The sequence below is a fragment of the Pristis pectinata genome, chromosome 5, assembly GCF_009764475.1.
Source record: "Pristis pectinata isolate sPriPec2 chromosome 5, sPriPec2.1.pri, whole genome shotgun sequence".
Classification (NCBI taxonomy): domain Eukaryota; kingdom Metazoa; phylum Chordata; class Chondrichthyes; order Rhinopristiformes; family Pristidae; genus Pristis; species Pristis pectinata.
This window is the reverse complement of record NC_067409.1, coordinates 40909162-40929347: the sequence shown is the minus strand read 5'-3', so window position 1 is coordinate 40929347 and position 20186 is coordinate 40909162. Positions and strand designations below refer to the sequence as shown.

At 40.0% G+C, this 20186-nt stretch overlaps 1 protein-coding gene across 1 annotated transcript in view; it reads left to right on the top strand.

Annotated features, from left to right (window-relative positions):
• Window positions 1-20186, top strand: part of dnah5l (dynein, axonemal, heavy chain 5 like) — a 233743-nt gene that overhangs the window by 180103 nt on the left and 33454 nt on the right. Inside the window, exons 66-69 of the mRNA XM_052015789.1 lie at window positions 10414-10535; window positions 13155-13502; window positions 14288-14476; window positions 18956-19088. Coding sequence (XP_051871749.1) covers window positions 10414-10535; window positions 13155-13502; window positions 14288-14476; window positions 18956-19088 — 792 coding nt within the window. The remainder of the gene's footprint in view (window positions 1-10413; window positions 10536-13154; window positions 13503-14287; window positions 14477-18955; window positions 19089-20186) is intronic.

Here is a 20186-nt window from a genome sequence, read left to right as displayed (position 1 = left end):
TTTAATTATGGGTTTCGCGACGGTATCGCCAGTTCTGGGGGGGGTTATGTGGTGACTCACCTTACCAGTATCGAACCAGCTCCCGAGATCGCGAGCGTCGTCGGAGGCCCCGACCCAAGATGGCACGGGGCCCTCCTCCTTCTCCATCATTGGGCTAGGAAAGCCCGTGTGTGACATCAGCGCGGGAACTGAAGCGCGGGAGGAGTTCGAGAATAAAAGGTGCACTGCTCCCCTGTCGAGCAATCGACTTTTGACTCCGAGCAACCGACTCCGTGTCTTTATTTTACAGTAGTGTAGCTAGCCGTTACAGTACTAAGTTTAAACTTGGATCACTTGGCAAAATTGAAAAATGCCTTCTTTACTACTTGCAAGGAAATAAGTTTTTTTCCAAAGCAAAGTTATTAGACATGGATTTCCAATGATTTAGTGAGCTGAGGCACTGAATAGTTGGTCCATGCAATCAGTAAGGTTTAGAATTCTATCCAGAGTTATTGGTTTAAAAATTTATCTTTGCAATGCCAAAAAACGGCGTTGTAAAATTGAACATTAGATTAATGCAGAGTGAAACAATTTTGCCTCTTTTCTATGTACTTGACTACTAGATGCTGATATTGTTTGCTTATTCTTGGGCAAGGTTTTAGTATTGCTAGCGCTGTTTTTCAGTGTCAAAATTTCCCAAATGATTTTGATGGTAACTTGTCATCAGCAATACTTTCAACTGCTTTTCTTTATTCAAAAGCTGGAATATCTGAAAAAAAACAACAGCTGCTGTCCACTCCATGAAGATCACCCTCTTGTTGACTTTCCTTACTCGAAAACAAGGTTATTTTAAAGCCAATCATATACAACACTGCAGGCTGACACTTTACTCTGCGTACTGCACATGCTGACAACTTGCACCTTGAATCAATTTACTGCAAGCAGAAATGGTTTATAATGGGCATTTTTCTAGATCTAAACCTATCTCTTCTCTTGTTGGATGAATCAGCAAAAGACACCTTCCAGGCACCCATGGAAACAACGTCACAGGAGGCATCTAAAGACACAGCACCCAAGGCTTTATCTATGTAGGGTTTTAAAGGAGCCACATGCTTATCCAAGTTTCTCAAAGGAACAATATCAACACAGGCTGCACTTCTACAGGTTTGATGATCTCATAAAAATTCTCATACCAATACCAATCACATATCCTGAAGAAGGGTCCTGACCCAAAACGTTGACTGCCTGCTTTGCTCTATGGATGCTGCCTGGCCTGCTGAGTTCCTCCAGCTTCATCATGTTTTTTCACTGGATTGCAGCATCTGCAGTCCTTTGTTTCTCCAATCACATATCAACCTGATAGAAGAATATAAAATAATGAGAAACATAGATAGATAGCCAGAGTCTTTCTCCCAGGGTGAGAATATCAAATACTAGAAGGCATAGGTTTGTGAGAAGGGAAAAGTTTAAAAAAGATTTGCAAGGCAACTTTTTTTTACATAGAGTGGTAGGTACCTGGAATGTGCTGCCAGGAGTGGTGGCAGAAATAATTATGATAGCAACATTTAAGAGGCATTTAGACAGCGGGGGATGGAGGGATATCGACCATGTGCAGGATTAATTTAAGTTGGCATCATGATTGGCGCAGACACCATGGGCTGAAGGACCTGTTCCTGTGCTATACTATTCTCTGTTTTATGTTCAGTGCACGGGTGACTACCATGTTACAGGATTTGCTATCCTAGAAAATGGTCCGTATTGCGATTTTCCATAACATGATTTTCTGTAACGTAAAGTCACTTCATCTGTGCATGCCTCAAGAAACATGAGTTGAAAAAAATTTGTGTTGATTTATTTACTTTTTTTCACACATTCCATGACAGCGAATTTTATTCCTTGTCTCATATTTTTGGGTGGTGATTTGTGAATTCTGTAAGGGTGAATTTTCGTAACCTGATCAGCCATAATATGGGGTCGCCTGTATATATATCACATGCAGTCAAAGTTGAGATCACCCTCATTCCTAGCTTCTTAGCCTCAGGATTATTTCAAGCTTCAGCTGCTAGTATTTGGCACATCTCATAGCTGTCACTCAGCATTGCAATAAGGAGGTACTGATGTTTTCTTCTCCAGAGGAAGAGATATCTACATCTTCAATCCACAAGAGCAGGCAGACTGAACATAGGTAATTACTGCCATTGCAGGTTTATCTAAAATTCAGGCATTCACAAACTGCACTCAGTTAGCCATTATAGCTTCCACTTACAACCACAAATATTAACAGGTTGAAAGTTGCAGACCTAGTGGTCAGTTCCAGGTATAATACAATCTTGGATGATTCATACTAATCACAGCTGCCTCTCATCACATTGCTCCTAAGGATGGACTTTGGGGAACAAAAGCTGTCCCCTGCTCAAATGGTTGATTACTCTGCTCTGAGCTCCAAACACACCAGCCAAACAATACTACAACAACAGCCTCACCAATACCAGTAGCTCAGGAGAGACCACTGTAGGGGTGCTGAAAATACAGTTTTACTGTTTGTACCATTCTGGTGAAGCTCTACAGCATGCAGCACCCAGATTATTATTCTTTGTATTGTTCTGCTTTGCTTTGCATAGTATGGCCATCAGATGAACTCATCGCCACTTGAGGGAGCAAGGGGGGAAGAAACTGGAAGCAGCAGAATGAAAACCGATACAAGGATAACCAGGAGAAGCTGGAGGAGATATTTGGTCCATACGCACAACAGTAGGATCTTTCTGCCAGATTTGCCTGAAGAAAACACCTTTTTCAAAGCCCGGTGGGCAGTATCGGAACCTGGAAAGATCTAAAAGTCCCACTGCCAGTACCCCTTCCAGGACACTCTTTTTCAAGTCACTCACATGTTGGAGTGTTTTAAACCACTGTTTAATCACATGAACATTCTTTAATCGGTGTCAACTGTTGCCACCTTACACTGCAGCTGTACTGCAACTATAAATTTCCAGGAAGTTACTTATCTTCTCTCCCATAAACAGCAAGCTGAAGCTACCACTTCAGTTCCCAGACATGATCAGACGTGGTGACAAGGGCCTTATCAGAACAAAAGACAATTGTATAAATTCGTTTGTCACTATTGTCCATTCTTGCAAAAAACTAAATGTCATGCCTCATTGTATACATCCATTTCACTTTTCATGCCTCACCGTAGCTGCATCAAGAATTAATCTCAGAGGCTGAATACCTTCATGACAAGCAGCTCTTTTGCAAACCTTCAAGGTGTTCATCAAATGACCTACTTAACAACACTAGCCGTCAAGTATGCTAATGAATATTAGACAATACAAAGTATCAGGGCTATACAATGTCAGAAGGACATTTAATGATCTCCATCTGATCCAGTTCAGCAAACAGTCATTGTTTCAGTTAGTTGTTTCATTGTCTCATTTAAATTACAGTCAAATCTCCAACAATACAGCCCATTTAGCATGTTCATCTATTCCACAGCAGACCCAAGCTCATAGTTTGACAGCCACAAGGCCTCAGTATTCCCAGGTTGTCTCTGTGAAAGAAACATGACATTGGAGCTGTGTAGTGATGTGCTTCAAACAGATGGATCTCCAGTCTTCTGTGATTTTCTTTAAACTATGATGTTTTTCAATGACAGGCACTTTTCAAACAGAAATGGCATTATTCCTGATGTCGGTATCTGTCAATGTAATAGTTAATTTAAATCTTTCTCAGATTTCCTAAAACACCTCAACTGATTGGGTTCTCACTCTGCTGGTAGGATTATGCACATTGCAACATCATTATACCCTACTGTACAATTTCTGGGGAAACCCTGTCTCTATAATGAGCCACTATTATAAGCCTTTGAACCATCCTCGTGAGTCCACTGTTATTGCTAACAATAAATCATAACACCATAAGGGAGCCTGTCAATAGCAGGCTGCTGCTGGCAGCATTATTCTCTGAGGACTGACACCATAAAATAGCCTGGGTATATTCCTATGGCTTCATAACACACTGTCCTAGGGTTAGGCTCACTGTCCTCTCCTATGAATGATTGTATGAAGATTATCCCTGGAATGAACAAGGATCACTCAAGAAAGGGACTTCATACTCTTGCAGCATATGACAATAGAGTGCAGGTTGCATCCATTTACATTGGCATTCATACTGTGTTTCAAAGTGACAGCTGCACAAACTCTCTAATCCTTTAAACTGACTTGACTTGGTTAAATCAGCGTAAGGCACTGAGGGGTGAAAAGCATGAATAAAATGCGTAGTCAGTTTATTAAATGGCTTCACCTAGCACAAATGGAAAAATAACAGCTATAATGAAACAAAATACCTAGGTGTAAAGGGAACTTTGCAAAACAATGAATCAAAATCCACTCACTATTAATGTCTCATTGTTCTGTGTTTCTCATTGGAAACCCCACAGCTGCATCACGGTGCCTCCCTTGTGGCTGTCACTAGCTGCTGAAAGGCTGGCTCTGTTCTTGTCTGAGAGATGGATGCCCTGTCACGATGTTCATAATGACCTTGTGCCCTTTGTGAGCAGGCTCCATTCTGTGACATACAGACTGATGTGCCTGCAGTCTGGGGAAGCAGGTTAGGATACACCGATGAGGACTGCTTGGGAGACGGTGGCTGCATGAAAAATTCTGACAGCCTGAGAGAGCACAGGATCTCAATTCCTGTAGAGCCAACTGGACCCCCATGGTACAGGGCAGACAACAGGCAGACATCCCTAGATTTATGATTGTTGTTGTAGCCTCTAGATGCCTGCCAAGCTTCCAAATAGATTTTGGAACATGGCTGTCTGCTCCCTCAGTGCATCACTGACGCCTTGCAGAGCAGCAAACTGCTTTCCCTAGGAACCAGTCTGCTGCTGATTCAAAAGGCAGAGCTCACAAGGGACTGGGAATCCAGCTCAACGGAAGCAGAAACCTGCTCCCACAGCCCCTTTGTCTCTTCAGCATTACCATTGCCTGGAACAGAAAAGTACATTCGCTTCCAAGGTGGAAGTGAGGTCTTCCTGGTTCTGAGTGAGTGGGCAAGAGCTCCTACATTCCTCCTCATCTCATGAAGCTGGTTTCTCAACAGCCTTCTGCTAAATGGCTCCCCATTAAGGGAGCTGATCCAGCCCCCTCTGAGTCTGCACTACTGAATGGGCTCAACTTCTGTGAAGCCAAAGCTTCCCATTTTCATCTGCCAGAATGCAGCTCAGCACCATCATCTTCTCCAGGTACGCCAATAACTCCTCTGGAGTAATGGGCTGTGGTCCCTCAGAATTGTTAGGCCGATATTCTCATCACCAAACATGGCTGATTGCTGCAATGGGAGCACATACAGTGTGTTGCAGCCTACATCTTCTTATAAATACATACTTATGGATAGACATGAAACCATCTGTTAACGGTATCTGAGACATAAGCTTATGCTGAAGATAATGACCTAGAATTAGCTGGCATGATTGGACACATTAACAAAAAACAAGAGTTTTCAATGAAGGCTGAAATCAAGGCTGACTATCCAAGGTTATGATTGTGTACCTGATCACAGCCTTTGACCACACGTCTATAATGTAGCCAGAATAAGTGTGCCTCGACTGTAGAAGCCTTATGGCTCTGTCAGTGTGCACAGTGTGGTGCAAACATCTTTAGCTGCAGACAAGGGTGATGCCATTGTAGTCTAGCAAACTGACCGTTACCTGTCAAAGATTCATGTGCACCTCTTTCAACCTCATCTACTGCATTCGGTGATCCTGATGTGGCCTCCTCTACCTCAGTGAGACCAATCGCAGATGAGGTGACCAGTTTGCAGAGTCCCTGTACTCTGTCCGCAATGGCCACCCTCAGCTCCCACTTGCATGCCAGTTCAACTCTCCTTCCTATTCCCATACTGACCTGTCCATCCTCAGTCTCCATTGCCAGGGTGAGGCCCAACACAAACTAGAACAACAACACCTCATATTCTGCCTGGGTAGTCTACCACCCAATGGTATGAACATTGAATTTTCCAATTTCAGGTAACCCTTACCTCCTGTGTCCTCCTTCCAATCCACCTCCCGTCCTCCCATTTTTGTTCCCTTTCCCATACCACCCCTCCAGCCCCCATCACCTATTTTCACCCTCCTCCTGGTCCTATCCACCTACTACCCACACGTTTCACATTATTACCTTCCTTATTTATTAGATTCCAGCACTGGTTGCTTTGTGTTCCTGCTTATCACCCTCCAGCAGCTGTCTCCACCTTCACCCTCTTCTCCGCCCACCTGGCTCCATCTCCCCCCTTTTTCCCCCTTATCTGCTTCCATCAAACCCCTACTGGCCCCTGTCTCACCCCTCCACGTCTCTTCATACTAGCTATCTTCCCTCTCCACTCTCAGTCCTGATGCAGGGTCTTGACCTAAAACGTCCACAACCCCTGTCTCCCACAGATGCTGCTTGACCCACTGAGTTCCTCCAGCAGTTTGTTATTTGCTCTAGATTCCCAGCATCTGCAGTCTCTTGTGTCTCCATCTTTAGCTGTGCCCTATGTTAAATATCCTTAGGATTCTATGTCCTTAATATACAGGTACAGCACAGTCACAGGCCCTTCAGCCCACTATATCTGCACCAACCATGATGCCAATCTAAACTAAACTCATCTGCCTGTAAATGGTCCATATCCCTCTACCCCAAATGTTCCTGTGTCTGTCTAAATGCCTCTTAAATATTGCTACTGTATCTCCTTATACAACCTCCCTGGTTCCAGGCACCTATCACTCACTGTGTAAAAAATTTGCCTTGTATATCTCCTTTAAACTTTCCCCCACTCACCTTAGATCTATGTATTTGACATTTACACCCTGGGAAAAAGACTCTGACTATTTATCCTATCCATGCCCCTAATCACTTTACATACTTCTATCAGATTGGCTCCTCAGTCTCTGAAGCTCTAGACAAAACAATCCAAGTTTGTCCAAACTCTCTTTATACACTCCAATCCAGGCAATATACTGATGAACCTCTTCTGCACCTTCTTCAAAGCCTCCACCTCCTTCCTGTAGTGTGGTGACCAGAACTGCACACAATACTCCAAATATGGCCTAATCAAAGTTTTATGCAGCTGTAACATATTTGCCAACTTTTATACTCAGTGCCCCGACAGATGAAGGCAAGTATGCTGTATGTCTTCTTTATCACCCTATCCACTTGTTGCCTCTTCCAGGGAGTTATGGATTTGTACCCCAAGATCCCTCTGTATATCAATGCTCCTTAGAGATCTGCCATTTACTTTCCTCTTGTATTTGACCTCCCAAAATGCGTCACCTCACACTTGATCAGATTAAACTCTATCTGCCATTTCTCCGCCCAAATTTCCAGCTGATCTATGTCCTGCTGTATCCTTTGACAACCCACCTCACTATCCATAACTCCACCAATTTCCGTGCCTTGTGTAAACTTACTGATCAGACCACTGACGTTTTCATCCAAATCACTAATATATTGCAAACAATGAAGATCCCATCACTGATTCTTATGGAACACCACTGGTCACAGACCTCCAGTCAGAAAAATACATCCCTCCATCACTACTCACTGTCTTCTATAACGAAGCTAATTTTGGATCCAATTTGCCAATTTACTGTGGATCCCATGTGACTTTATCTTCTGAACCAGCCTACCATCAGGAATCTTGCCTGGTATCAAATTGTACGTGCAGTGATGGTGTGTGTGTTAAGCAGGTTTACCTTGAATATATACTTTGACATTGATGTAAGACCCAGGAAGTAAGTACTGAGCTATGGACTTGCAATGCTGCAATGCATAAACCTTTGACTCTGCTGGGGTGTCCACTTATTATGCCCTTCAGTAATGTGTGACCAATGGATTATTGCTTGCAACTGTTAATGTACTGATACAATGTCCTACTCATGTGTGAAAGCTCCATTAATTGAAAGTGGTTGGAAATGAACGCCTTTGGTTATTGGTGCAGCCCCTATAGGTAAAGACACGTATGCCAGTGCGTGAAGTTTTGCAGAGGTGCAATGACATCATACCAGACAAATTTTAGACAAACTCTTCTCTTGGTGCCTTGGGCTCATCTGCCCCTTCACCCATCGTCCAGCACTCTCTCCTCCAAAGGAGTCGATGTCCAATATTGAGATGAACCCCCTCCAGTCTGAAGTGCCAGGCAATCATTGTGGGTGATCTTTGTCTATAATAGAGAACAATTGAGAGTGATTGAGCAGATGTGTCATTGTGGTCTTCTTGGGTGATCATGTGAATATTCATGGCAGTGAGTCTGCGAATGTGGATGTAGGGCCATCAGTGGGGTGAGAAGCAAAGTATAAGCTGAATCAGTGAGTAAGTGAGTGACCTGGTGTAGTAATGGAGTCAATGTGTGTGTTTGTGAGTATGACACAAACAGTGGGTGGGTGGGGAGGGGTGTGGGTTGAGGGAGGGTGATGGAGGATAGAGAAGAGCTTGTGTGTATGAGTGAATGACAGAGCAACAACACCTAAGGCATACAGTGAAAGAGAGAACAAGAGGATGCAGGGAACAGAGGGACAGTAAACAAGTTTGTCAATGAAAGTTTGCAAGTGAATGAGCAATGCAACTTCTTCACTTTTGAAGGCTGTGCCTGGCCCCAGAAAGAAATTGCTCACCTCCTAAGTTCTTCACTTAGGAGGTGGACAAATTCCTTCTCCCTTGAGACCAAAAACAAAGAAACAAATGGAGCGTAGACTGAGCGGCTGTGGAAGCAGCATGGAATGGGGGGGGGGGGGGGTGGAGGGGGTGAGAGAGAGAGGGAAAAAAAGAGACATCTCTGAGAAAAAGAATTAACAGGGAGGAGGGGGAGAAAGGCAAAAAAGCACATGAAAAGGGAACGAGAGACACATGGAGAAAGAGGGGAGAAATGAGGCAGAAGCACCTTGTGCATGTGAGCAAGGGACTGAGTATATAGTAAGGTAAGGTGACCTCTTCTTTGTTTTCCAAATTTCTGATGACCCACGTTGATCAATCTTGTAAGGATGATAGGGGCTGTGTTCTAATTTTCCTTTGATAATGCTGGACTTCTTGATGGCTGGAATTTCAGCAAGAGCCCAGTCTGCCTAGATAATGCACCCCCAATCAACAGTTTAGGTGAAGGTCATGTCTGGATTTGGGAGGTATGCAGATTCTCTGCTCCAACATTCCTCTGACGGTAGGAGAGAAATCAGCCTTTGAGGTTATAAAGAGCGATGAATGAGCAGCTGGAAATAATGTGATTGTGAACTTCTGCAGTCTTGTGGAGCTTGTTTGTTTGATGAGAGCAATTTCCATAATATTGTCCTGAAAGGGGCACTCATTTTTACTTATTTAGCATTCAGTGGGTGGGAGAACTAGGTAAATGTTTGAATGTGATAGACTGAATTGTACTTGTTTTTTTAATATATGTTTATACTTGTATCTGCACATGAGCTTCTTGACACATCTCACCCATTGGCATGGAAAGTTTGCAATTTAAAAATTCTGCCCCCCCCCTCCCCAAAAGGAGCTCACCTGTTGAAACAATAAACAATGATTAGGGGTAGATTTTTGTCTTTAGTCCCTCATGCTAAATGGATTATTGGCCACTATTGTAGTCCTCTCCCAGCATTTGTTCCATTGGAAATTAATATGAGGAAGGGAGTCCTACAAACTGCTGGTAGTTTTTACTCTGGTCATAAAAGTCAAGGTATTGCCTTATCATATTTAAATCTAGAAAAATCATGTATGCCGCAGATGCTGTGATGATATTACTCACAATGCCCCATGACATGAACTTCACTCGGTTCCAAGATTTAGATTGCTTCTATGGCAACCAATTTATTTATATAACATCTTTAATATAATGAAACCATTCCATCATTTATATGTAGGAATAATTATTAAATAATTACAATTACTCCAAAGGTAGATGATTTAACATTATGCTTTTTTCATGCATAGAATTTACCAGTACTTCAAGACAGACACACTGCGGTTGTTTAATGCCTCTGTTATTTCCTTATTCCCCATTATAATTTTTTTCAACAAAAGCATAGGCAATCTATGAAAAGACTATTAAAAGCTTTTGAAGGTGTGTATATAAAGACATATTTCATGATATAAATTTATCTTCAAACTTAGATTCCACAGAAAACAAATATGATGGAATCAATGTTCTAGTTGTTACTCATGTCATCTTCAAATTTTGATTATTGTTGTTAGAACTTAATCATTTTTTACACTCAAAATTGAAATAATTTAGAAATAATTATTTGAAATTTACTATTTTTTTGTAAGTCCAAAATCGACTGTGTTATTTAGTTCAGTTTTTTTATGAATGACATTGGATACAGATAACAAATCCTGGTATATCCTTTGAATTACTAAGCATGGGTTGACAATAACAACTTCACTGCTTGTCTCTGTTTCTCTAAATGTGTAGGTGTGAAAGCTGGTCTGAAGCGTACTTACAGCAGCATTAGCCAGGAACAGCTGGATGTCAGCAACATGCCACAGTGGAAACCTTTATTATATGCTGTGGCCTTCCTCCATACAACTGTGCAGGTACATTTCTTTTTTAATACATTATAACTTAATTTATGATAAATTTCTACCTATAAAGAACACATTTAAATATTTTAATTAAAATTAAATCAAATTTGCAACACTTTTCTTATAATTACTATCCACTTATAATGAAAGTCAGAACGCTACAGTCCCTTGCTCCCAGTAACAGAAGCAGCCATTGGAGATTGTTTGTACAAATCCAAAATATGTACTTCAAGAGAGACACAGAGTGGTTGTTTAATTATCCTGATGCCACTTTTCCTACTGGCCCTTTATAAATTCTCCCATTTATGTCTGTAAGGGATGCACATTTACTCTCACTGGTCTTCCTACATACCTATTGAAGTTCCTGAGTCCATGTTTTATGCTTCTTGCCAGTTTACTCTCATACGTTATCTTGCCATTGTTTATCAATTTTTTGGCCCTCTTTTGTTGAGTTGTAGAAGGCTCCTAATGCTCAGGCCAGTTTATATTTCTGGCAACTCTATAAGCCTTTTCTTTGAATTTATAGCTGTTTTAATTTCTCTTGTCAGCCATGGATGGGCTGCTTTTCCCCTTGAGTTCTTGTGCCTTAAAGGAACATATTTTTAGATAAGATAAGATAAGATATCTTTATTAGTCATGTACATTGAAGCACACAGTGAAATGCATCTTCTTCATATAGTGTTCTAGGGGCAGCCCACAAGTGTCGCCACGCTTCCAGCACCAACATAGCATGCCCACAACTTCCTAACCCGTACGTCTTTGGAATGTGGGAGGAAACCACAGCACCCGGAGGAAACCCACGCAGACACGGGGAGAACGTGCAAACTCCTTACAGACAGTGGCTGGAATTGAACCCAGGTCGCTGCTGCTGTAATAGCGTTATGCTAGCCGCTACACTACCGTGCCTGCAAATTATCCATTGTGTATCCAGACCTTTCCCTGTCCATCACATTTTGCAGTGTATTTTCTAATCAACTGCAGCCACACTTACGTCATTTTCTTTTAGTTGTAAGATTGAACAACATCAGATTGAACAACATTAATTTCAAAGTCACTTTAAAATTCTATCATATTATGGTCACTCTTCTTTAAAGATTACTTGTGACTGCAGTTACCATTCTCTTCTCAGCATCTGCAGGGAATTTCATAAGTAATTCAATTGTTCAAAGGCTGCAAATGTGTATATAATTTGTGAATAATAATTCTTTACCATGAGCATCAGTAAAATCAAACTGCCTCCCATTATTTTTTTCTTTCCAATTTTCTCATGACCAATCTTTCTGGAATGGGAATTTCGTGTCACACACTATAAGTTAAACTTTTCCTCTGTTCTTGAACTCACCTGTTTTTTTCTAAGTAGATGCACTGGATTACATATGTTGATGGCAAAGACACAGACACTCGGGGCCTTAGTGAGCAGCATTCCCAAATGTCTGCCTGCCTTACCAATGAGATTTAACAATTGAGAAGGAAACTGAGTAATGTCAAAATGATGTGTTAGAGCTGATTCAGTTATTGAAAGAGAAATGTAGAAAGGGAAAATACCTTTGTTTAGATGGGCAGAGAGTTCTCAAGGAAGAGTGTGCTATATGCACGAATAGAGTCATAGAATCATAGAGCTGTACAGCACAGAAACAGGCCCTTCTGCCCAAGTTATCCGTGCTTACCATGATGCCTAACTCCCATTTGATTGCATTAGGCCTTTATCTCTGGACTCCTTTTCTATTCAGTACCAGTCCAATTGCCTTTTAAACATTGTAAGATGAGGGCTTTAATCGTCCTTTCTGGACTGGAGGAGTGATTTTGCATTAACAATTATCAAATTGTTGAAAAGATATTTCCACATGTCTTAATTGTCTAATTTATTAAAATTTCAAAGAGTTATTGAAAATAATTGAAGGCTAAAGATGAAATATTTTGCAATGGCAATTCTGATAATTATCTGCACATTAGCTAATGTGCATAATAATTTCATATTTGGTCACAAAAAATGTTCATCAGCATGCACCTTTCTTGGACCAGCAATGTACAATTATTTTACTGAAGCCTAATGCAGGATAAAACAATACATTTCATATTGAAAGTAATTGCTTGATGATGGAATGAATCAGGTAACAGTGACCCAAGCAAAGACTGATTTCAACAGAGAGTTTTAAATGTATTTGAATAAATAGGCACATAGTCTACCAAGCTTTGGTATTTTATTTGTTTATTTTATATTTCAGTTCACTTCATTGAAATACTGTCACTAAAAGGACTGTCAGTGGAAGGGTTGTTATATAAAATGTGAAGAACAATATGTTTAATAGTCCTAATGGATTCCTGAGGCCTTGCATGCCCTCTCAGGTGGATGCAAAGATATGATGGCTTATTTTGGAGCAGATCAAAAGAATAGTTCCTCATCAGTATTTATCCTTCAGTTAACATCATCACAATGTGTATTACCTGGGCATTATTACACTGCTGCTCAAAGAACTTTATCACCCGAATGCATATTCGTATTGCTGCAATGACTATATATCAAAAATTCCAAATTTGTTCTATAGAGCTTTGACACACCTTGAAGTCATGGGAAACATTATATCAATATTCTTTTTAATTCTATGTTCCTTTTCCCAATGAACCTTTCAGGAAAGGCGTAAGTTTGGTCCTCTTGGATGGAACATTCCATATGAATTTAATCAAGCAGATTTTACTGCCAGTGTTCAGTTTGTACAGAATCACCTGGATGAAATGGACATTAAACGTGGTGTGAACTGGAACTGCATGCGCTACATGCTGGGGGAAGTACAGTATGGAGGACGTGTAACAGATGATCTGGACAAGCGACTACTCAATACATTTGCTAATGTCTGGTTTGGGGAAAGCATGTTCACAGATAAATTCTGCTTCTACAATGGCTATGTCATTCCACACGGCAAGACAGTTCAAGATATCCTGCAGTACATTGAGAGTCTGCCACTGGTTGATAGTCCTGAGGTATTCAAGATTTTTTCCCCCCCGAGGTCAAGTCATTATGTGCAGCATTTTGAATATTGTGTACTTCCTCTTAATTCTAAGAATGAACCCACCATTTCTCCTCTTTTTATGCATGTATTTGTTCAAGACATCAAAAAGAGTATTATAAGGCACAATAAACACCAATAAATAGTAAATGTGATTGGCTAATGATCTGACAACTGGAAAAGTAATAAAATATTCTCATAGAGTGGTGCTGGTAACTCCTGGTTAGATTTTTTTGTGTAATTGCAGGACTTCTAAAAAGGGCAGTATTACTTATATCAGGGCTGCAGTTTTAATTTGCCTTTTGGAAAAATAGTCATTCACAAGGAAGGGGGGACGAGCTAAGCAAGGTAATTATAAAAGCAAAATAATCTGGGTGCTGGTAATTGGAAATAAAAACAGGAAATTTTGGAAATACTCTGTGGAGTGAGAAACAAATTTAATGTTTCAGGCCAATGTCTTTGAAAGCTTATAAACCTTAAACACTCCGGGAACATCTCTCTACAGATGTTGCCTGAATGACATTTACATTTTCTGTCTTATTGCATAAGCCATATTTCAACAAGTATATGTCAACATCTGTGATAGGGTAAATGAAACTACTTTTTTAGAACTAGAAATTGTATAACGCTCATTACAAAATTAACCCAACATGTTCACATCTCAATTGCCAGTTTTAACATTACTGGGAAAACTGAGATCCACTTTACCATTTAATGTAACAGAAAAAAATATCCATTTAGAATATTTTATCTTTTTAGGTATTTGGACTTCATTCAAATGCAGATATAACTTATCAGACTAACATGGCAAATGAGACCCTGAATACAATAGTCAACATCCAACCTAAGGACAGTGGTAGTGGTGGAGGAGAGACCAGAGAAAGCACTGTACAACGTCTTGCAAATGAAATGCTGGAAAAGCTACCACCAGACTATATCCCACATGAGGTAAACCATGAATCACCTCAGATTTTCAGCTTTTATTTTGAGAAGAAATAGTCAAAATTCCCTAACATTATAAAAGATATTTTAGTGAATTAATTGCTATTGTATTGAAATTTGCTCTTGTCAATTCATGGACAGATCAGGAAAGACATTCTGTCTGACTTACTCATAGAATTATAGAGCCGTATAGCACGGAAAAAGGCCCTTCGGCACATACTTGTCCATGCCGACCAAGATGTATATTCAAGCTAATCCCATTTCCTAGCATTTGGCACATGTCCCTCTAAATCCTTGTCATCCATATACCTGTCCACATACTTTTCAATGTATCTAATCTAATCTTAACCACTTCCTCTGGCAGCTGGTTCCATATATCTACCACCTGCTGAGTAAAGATGTTGCCCCTCAGGTTCTTATTAAACCTTACACCGCCAACCCTTAAACTTTGTGCTCTAGTTTTCGATTCCCCAACCTTGGAAAAAAGAGAGCTCACTCTATCTATTCCCCTCATGATTTTATATACCTCTATGAATCACCCCTCAGCCTCCTATGCTCCAAGGAGTAAGGGCCCACCCTGTCTTACCTCTCCCTATAACTTAGTCCCTTGAGTTCTGGCAACATCCTTCTAAATCTCTTTTTGCACTCTCCAGTTTAATCACATCCTTCCTATAACAGGGTGACTAAAACTGAACAAATGTGGCCTCACCAATGTCTTGTATAATCACAACATCACCTCCCAACTTCTATAATCAATGCCCTGTCTGAAGAAGGCCAGTGTGCCAAGAGCCTTCTTCACTGCCCTATCTGCCTGTGACTCCACTTTAAGGGAACTATGCACCTGTACTCCAAGGTCCCTCTGTTCTACAACAGTACCCAGAACCCTTCTGTTCAATGTATAAGTCCTACCTTGATTTGTCCTTCCAAAATGTAACACTTTGCACTTATCTGAATTAAATTCTATTTGCCATTCCTCAGCCCACCTATCCAGCCAATCAAGATCCCACTGCAATTCTTGATACTCCTCTTCACTGTTTACGACACTATCTATGTTAGTGTCATCTGCAAACTTAATAACTATTGCTCGTGTATTCTCACCCAAATTGTTAATATAGATTACAAATAACAATGGGCCCAGCACCTGGGGCACACCAATAGTCACAGACCTCCAGTCTGAGAAACATCCTTCTACCATCACCCTCTGTTTCCTACCATCTAGCCAATTCTGTATCCAGTTTGCTAACTCTCCTTGGATGCCTTGTGATCTTGCCTTCCAGAGCAGCCTAACACGTGGAACTTTATCAAAAGCCTTACTGAAATCTATATCTACTACCCTCCCCTCATCAACCTTCCTTGTCACTTCATCAAAAAACTCAATCAAATTTGTAAGGCAAGATCTCCCACGCATAAAGCCATGCTGGCTACCCCTGATCAACCTCGGCCTTTTCAAATGTAAGTATATCTTATCCCTCACAATACTTTCCAGCAACTGACTTACTGTTCTATAATTATGAGGTCTATCTTTACTGCCCTTCTTAAATAAAGGCACAATATTTGCCATCCTCCAGTCTTCTGGCACTTCGCTAAATGATATCGATGTTGCAGATATTTCTGCAAGGGCTCCCGTATTTTCTTCTTTAGCTTCCCACAGTGTTCTTGGATATACCTTGTCTGGACCTGGAGATTTGTCTACCTTCATACATCTTAATGCATGCATCACCTCTTCTACTGTAATATGGACTGCTCCCAAAACATCTCCGTTAACTTTGCCAGGTTCCCAGGTCTTCAATCCTTTCTCCATGGTGAAAACAGAGGAGAATAATCATTGAGAACTCTGCCCATCTCCTGTAGCTCCACACATAGATTTCCATCTTGGTCTCTGAGGGACTCTATTCTCTACTTAGTCACTCTTTTTCCCTTAATATACTTAAAAATCTCTTAGGATTTTCCTTAATTTTCCCTGCCAGAGCCATCTCATGCCTGCTCTTGGTCCTCCTAATTTCCTTCTTGAGTATATTCCAGCATTCTCTATATACCTCCAGTGATTCACTTGATCCCAGCTGCCTGTATCTGACCCAGCGTCTTTCTTTTTCTTGGACAGAATTACAATATCCCTTGACATCCAGAGTTTCCAACTCCCAGCAGCTTTGCCTTTTACTTTAACAGGGACATGTCGTCCTTGAATCCTGCTGTCTCACTTATAAGAACCTCCTACTTGCCGGAGGTTCCTTTGCCTGCAAACAACCTAGCCCAATCAACCTTTGCAAGCTCTTGTCAAAATTCACCTTGCCCCATTTCAGAACTCAAAGTTGCAAACCATTTCCATAACTATTTCAAAACTAATGGAACAATGGTCGTTGGTCCCAAAGTGCTCCCCTGCCATGACCTCATTCACTTGCTGTTCCTTATTTCCCAGGAGTAGATCAAGCTTTGCCCCTTCCCTGGTAGGGCCCTCTATATACTGCCTGAGGAAACTTTCCTGAACACACCAAATAAATTCCACCCCACCTGGGCCTTTAACACTATGGCAATCCCAGTCAATGTTAGGAAAGTTAATATCTCCTATGATGACAGCCCTATTATTCTTACAACTCTCCCCAGTCTCCACATTTATTTCTCTAATTCCCGAGGACTATTTGGGGGCCTATAGTATAATCCCATCAAAGTGATCATCTCCTTCTTATTTCTCAGTTCCACCCATAAAGCCTCACCAGATGATCCTTCGGTAATGTCATGTCTAACTACTGCCTTGATGTTCCCTTTAATCAAAAAAGCAACTCTCCCTCCTCTCTTCCCTCCACCTCTATCTTGCCTAAAGCACCTGTATCCTGGAATATTTTCCTTCTCAATGAATGAGCCAAGCCATTCCTTCTCAATGATTGTTCCTATTTAGAAGCAAGGAGAATAACTTGCCCTTGTCTTTACTTCAGAATTCTTGGAGAAGATAATAATAGAACGTTATATTTATTTTGTTCTATATTTCTGTCCCATTAACATTGCATTGTGACAGGTAGGAAATGTGACTGGTCAAGGAATTGGAAGTGGTGTACAGCAGAATACTATACTTCTATTTTTGGTTAATATAAGTGATTTGGACTTGGATGTTGGGAACACATTCTCATAATTTGAAAAAGAATGTTTAGAAAATAACAAGGAGGATTAAATTCTTCGACAAGACATTGGTTAGCAGAATTGCCATAGAAGTGGAAGATGTAATTTACTATGAATAAGTATGATGAATAAGAATGAGAATGACCTAAGGCTAGGATTGTGGAATAGAAAGAATAAACCAGAGTAAGAAATAACTTGGTGCATACAATAACTGAATTGAGCTCTTATGGGATTGTGCCAGATCAGAGCTATAAAAATACTTTACATCTGGATAATGCAGATTGTATTTGGATGTGTTTACTTTTTGACTCAGTTCAAAACTATTTCTTAAAGCAATTTTAACATGCATAGTAAATATCTTCAATATTTTTTCATTACAACAATTTTTCCATGATTTGCTTGTTAGAGAAAAGGTTACATGTGAACTCAAAACCTTAGTAAAACTTTGTGTTGAGTAATCAATTCTTACTCATATTATTTGCAGAACCATCTATACATTAAGCAAATGTCTGAAAGTGAGTGGAAATGTCCAATTATTTCTCACAGTGGCAAGCCATATAACCCAGAATAGATTACAAACATAATGAAAAATCAAAAAAAATGTTTGAAGTAAAGACAGAAAATGTTGAAAACACATAGCATCTGTGCAAGTGAAATAGAGTTAACATTTCAGGTTGAAGACCCTTTGTTAGATGTTTGATTTTTCATTATGTTTGCTGTATTAGTGGTTGCTTCCACTGAAGTGAAATTTTACTCAAAAGTCATTAGTGATCTCTGTGAAAGGACACTGTTGCAGTGCCCAGTTGTTGGGGCCAAAGACTTCTGATATTAATAGATACTAACACAGTGAGCATTTGCCATTATACTGAATAAAATTTACATCATTTCAGGATTGACATCAGAATCAGGTTTATTATCACTGACTTGTATGTCGTGAAATGTGTTGTTTTGTGGCAGCAGTACAGTACAAAGACATAAAATTACTATAAATTACAAAATATATAAATAGTGCAAAAAAAAGGAATAACAAAGTAGTGTTCATGGGTTCAACATTTTCATCATGCTTAATGTATGGAAGGACTTAACTGACTTATTTTATAATATACTCTCTGTTGTCAGCTGTATCTCTGAGGAACAGTTCTGTCAAAGCAAATCAATAAAACCTACTTTTACATAATCTGCAAATAATATAAAATCAGGTAGATATATTTGTGTTGATATTGTGATTATTTTTTGGCAAATTATTTCACAAAAGAACCTTCGTTTTCATATCCAAGATTATTTGAATTTTCATATAAATTACATATATGGGTCTTTCAATGTTATGTGTCATAAGTTGACATAAAATAACATTATTTACACTATAATATGCAGGTAAAAGCTCGACTGCAGAAAATGGGTGCAATCCAACCAATGAACATATTCTTGCGTCAGGAAATTGATCGAATGCAGCGTGTTCTTGCACGAGTTCGGAGTACACTGACAGACCTAAAGTTGGCAATAGATGGTAAGACTTAATTTCCATTATCAAGACAAGAAAACATAAAAACACAAACTTGTATAATAAATTTGAATTAGGGGCCATTATTCTTTGAGCTCTATTTCTTAATTACACTGTAAGATTCAATCTGTAGCTGATATCATCTTTATTGTCAGACTACAGGCCATGTGCTTCTGAAGGAGACAATATAGTGCATTCATGAATGATGTAGTGCAATAAGTATAAACAATAACATTGCACCTATGATATCATTCCCAAAATAGTGTCATCAGTTAAAAATGTAGTGGAATATTAGAAACAACTTCTGTCTGTATTTTCATCATATTGTTTCAACATTCATTTTATTGCATTTTCATTATTTGACTAAAATAGGTTTTTGTACATATTTGTTTTTGTAAACAACTTATGTTGATCTCGAATGTAACTAAATGTCTGTCATATAACTGATAAGGAAATTCCCAGACAACAGCTCTTGAATGATGCTTGTGGTTGAAATAAAGGTTAGTCCCCTGTCTTAATGATACATTAAAGGATATGCTGAGCCATAAGGTTACAGATAGTTATGCACAATGTGTTGTGCAACTGATGATCCACAGTACCTCATGGATACCCAGTTTTGAACTTCTAGATCCATTTAGCATGATGGTAGTCCCACACAACATGATGGAGGGTGTTCTCAGAATTTTGTCTCTACAAGCGGTGGTCACTCCTACCAAAATTGTCATGGACTTATTCACCTGCAGCAGCTAGATTAATGAGGAAAAGGTCATGTAGATATTTCCCTTCTGTAGGATCTCACTATCTGCCATATACTCTGACAGCTTTATCCTTCAGGAGTCAACCGTTTTGGTCACCAGTGGTGTTTGATCTGTTATGGTAAGGAATATTGAAGCTCTTGCACATTCTGTGCCCTTACTACACTGTGCTTCTTCCTGGTTCTGTTCAACATGGAGGGGTTCAAATTTATCAGCCAAGGGAGGGCAATAGGTCCAAAAGGAAAAGGATTCCATATTCATGCTTGACCTCATGCACAGAGACTATATGAGGTCTGGAATCAAGATTGAGGACTCCGCGATTTGTTCTTCCCATTTGCCTATCACTGTG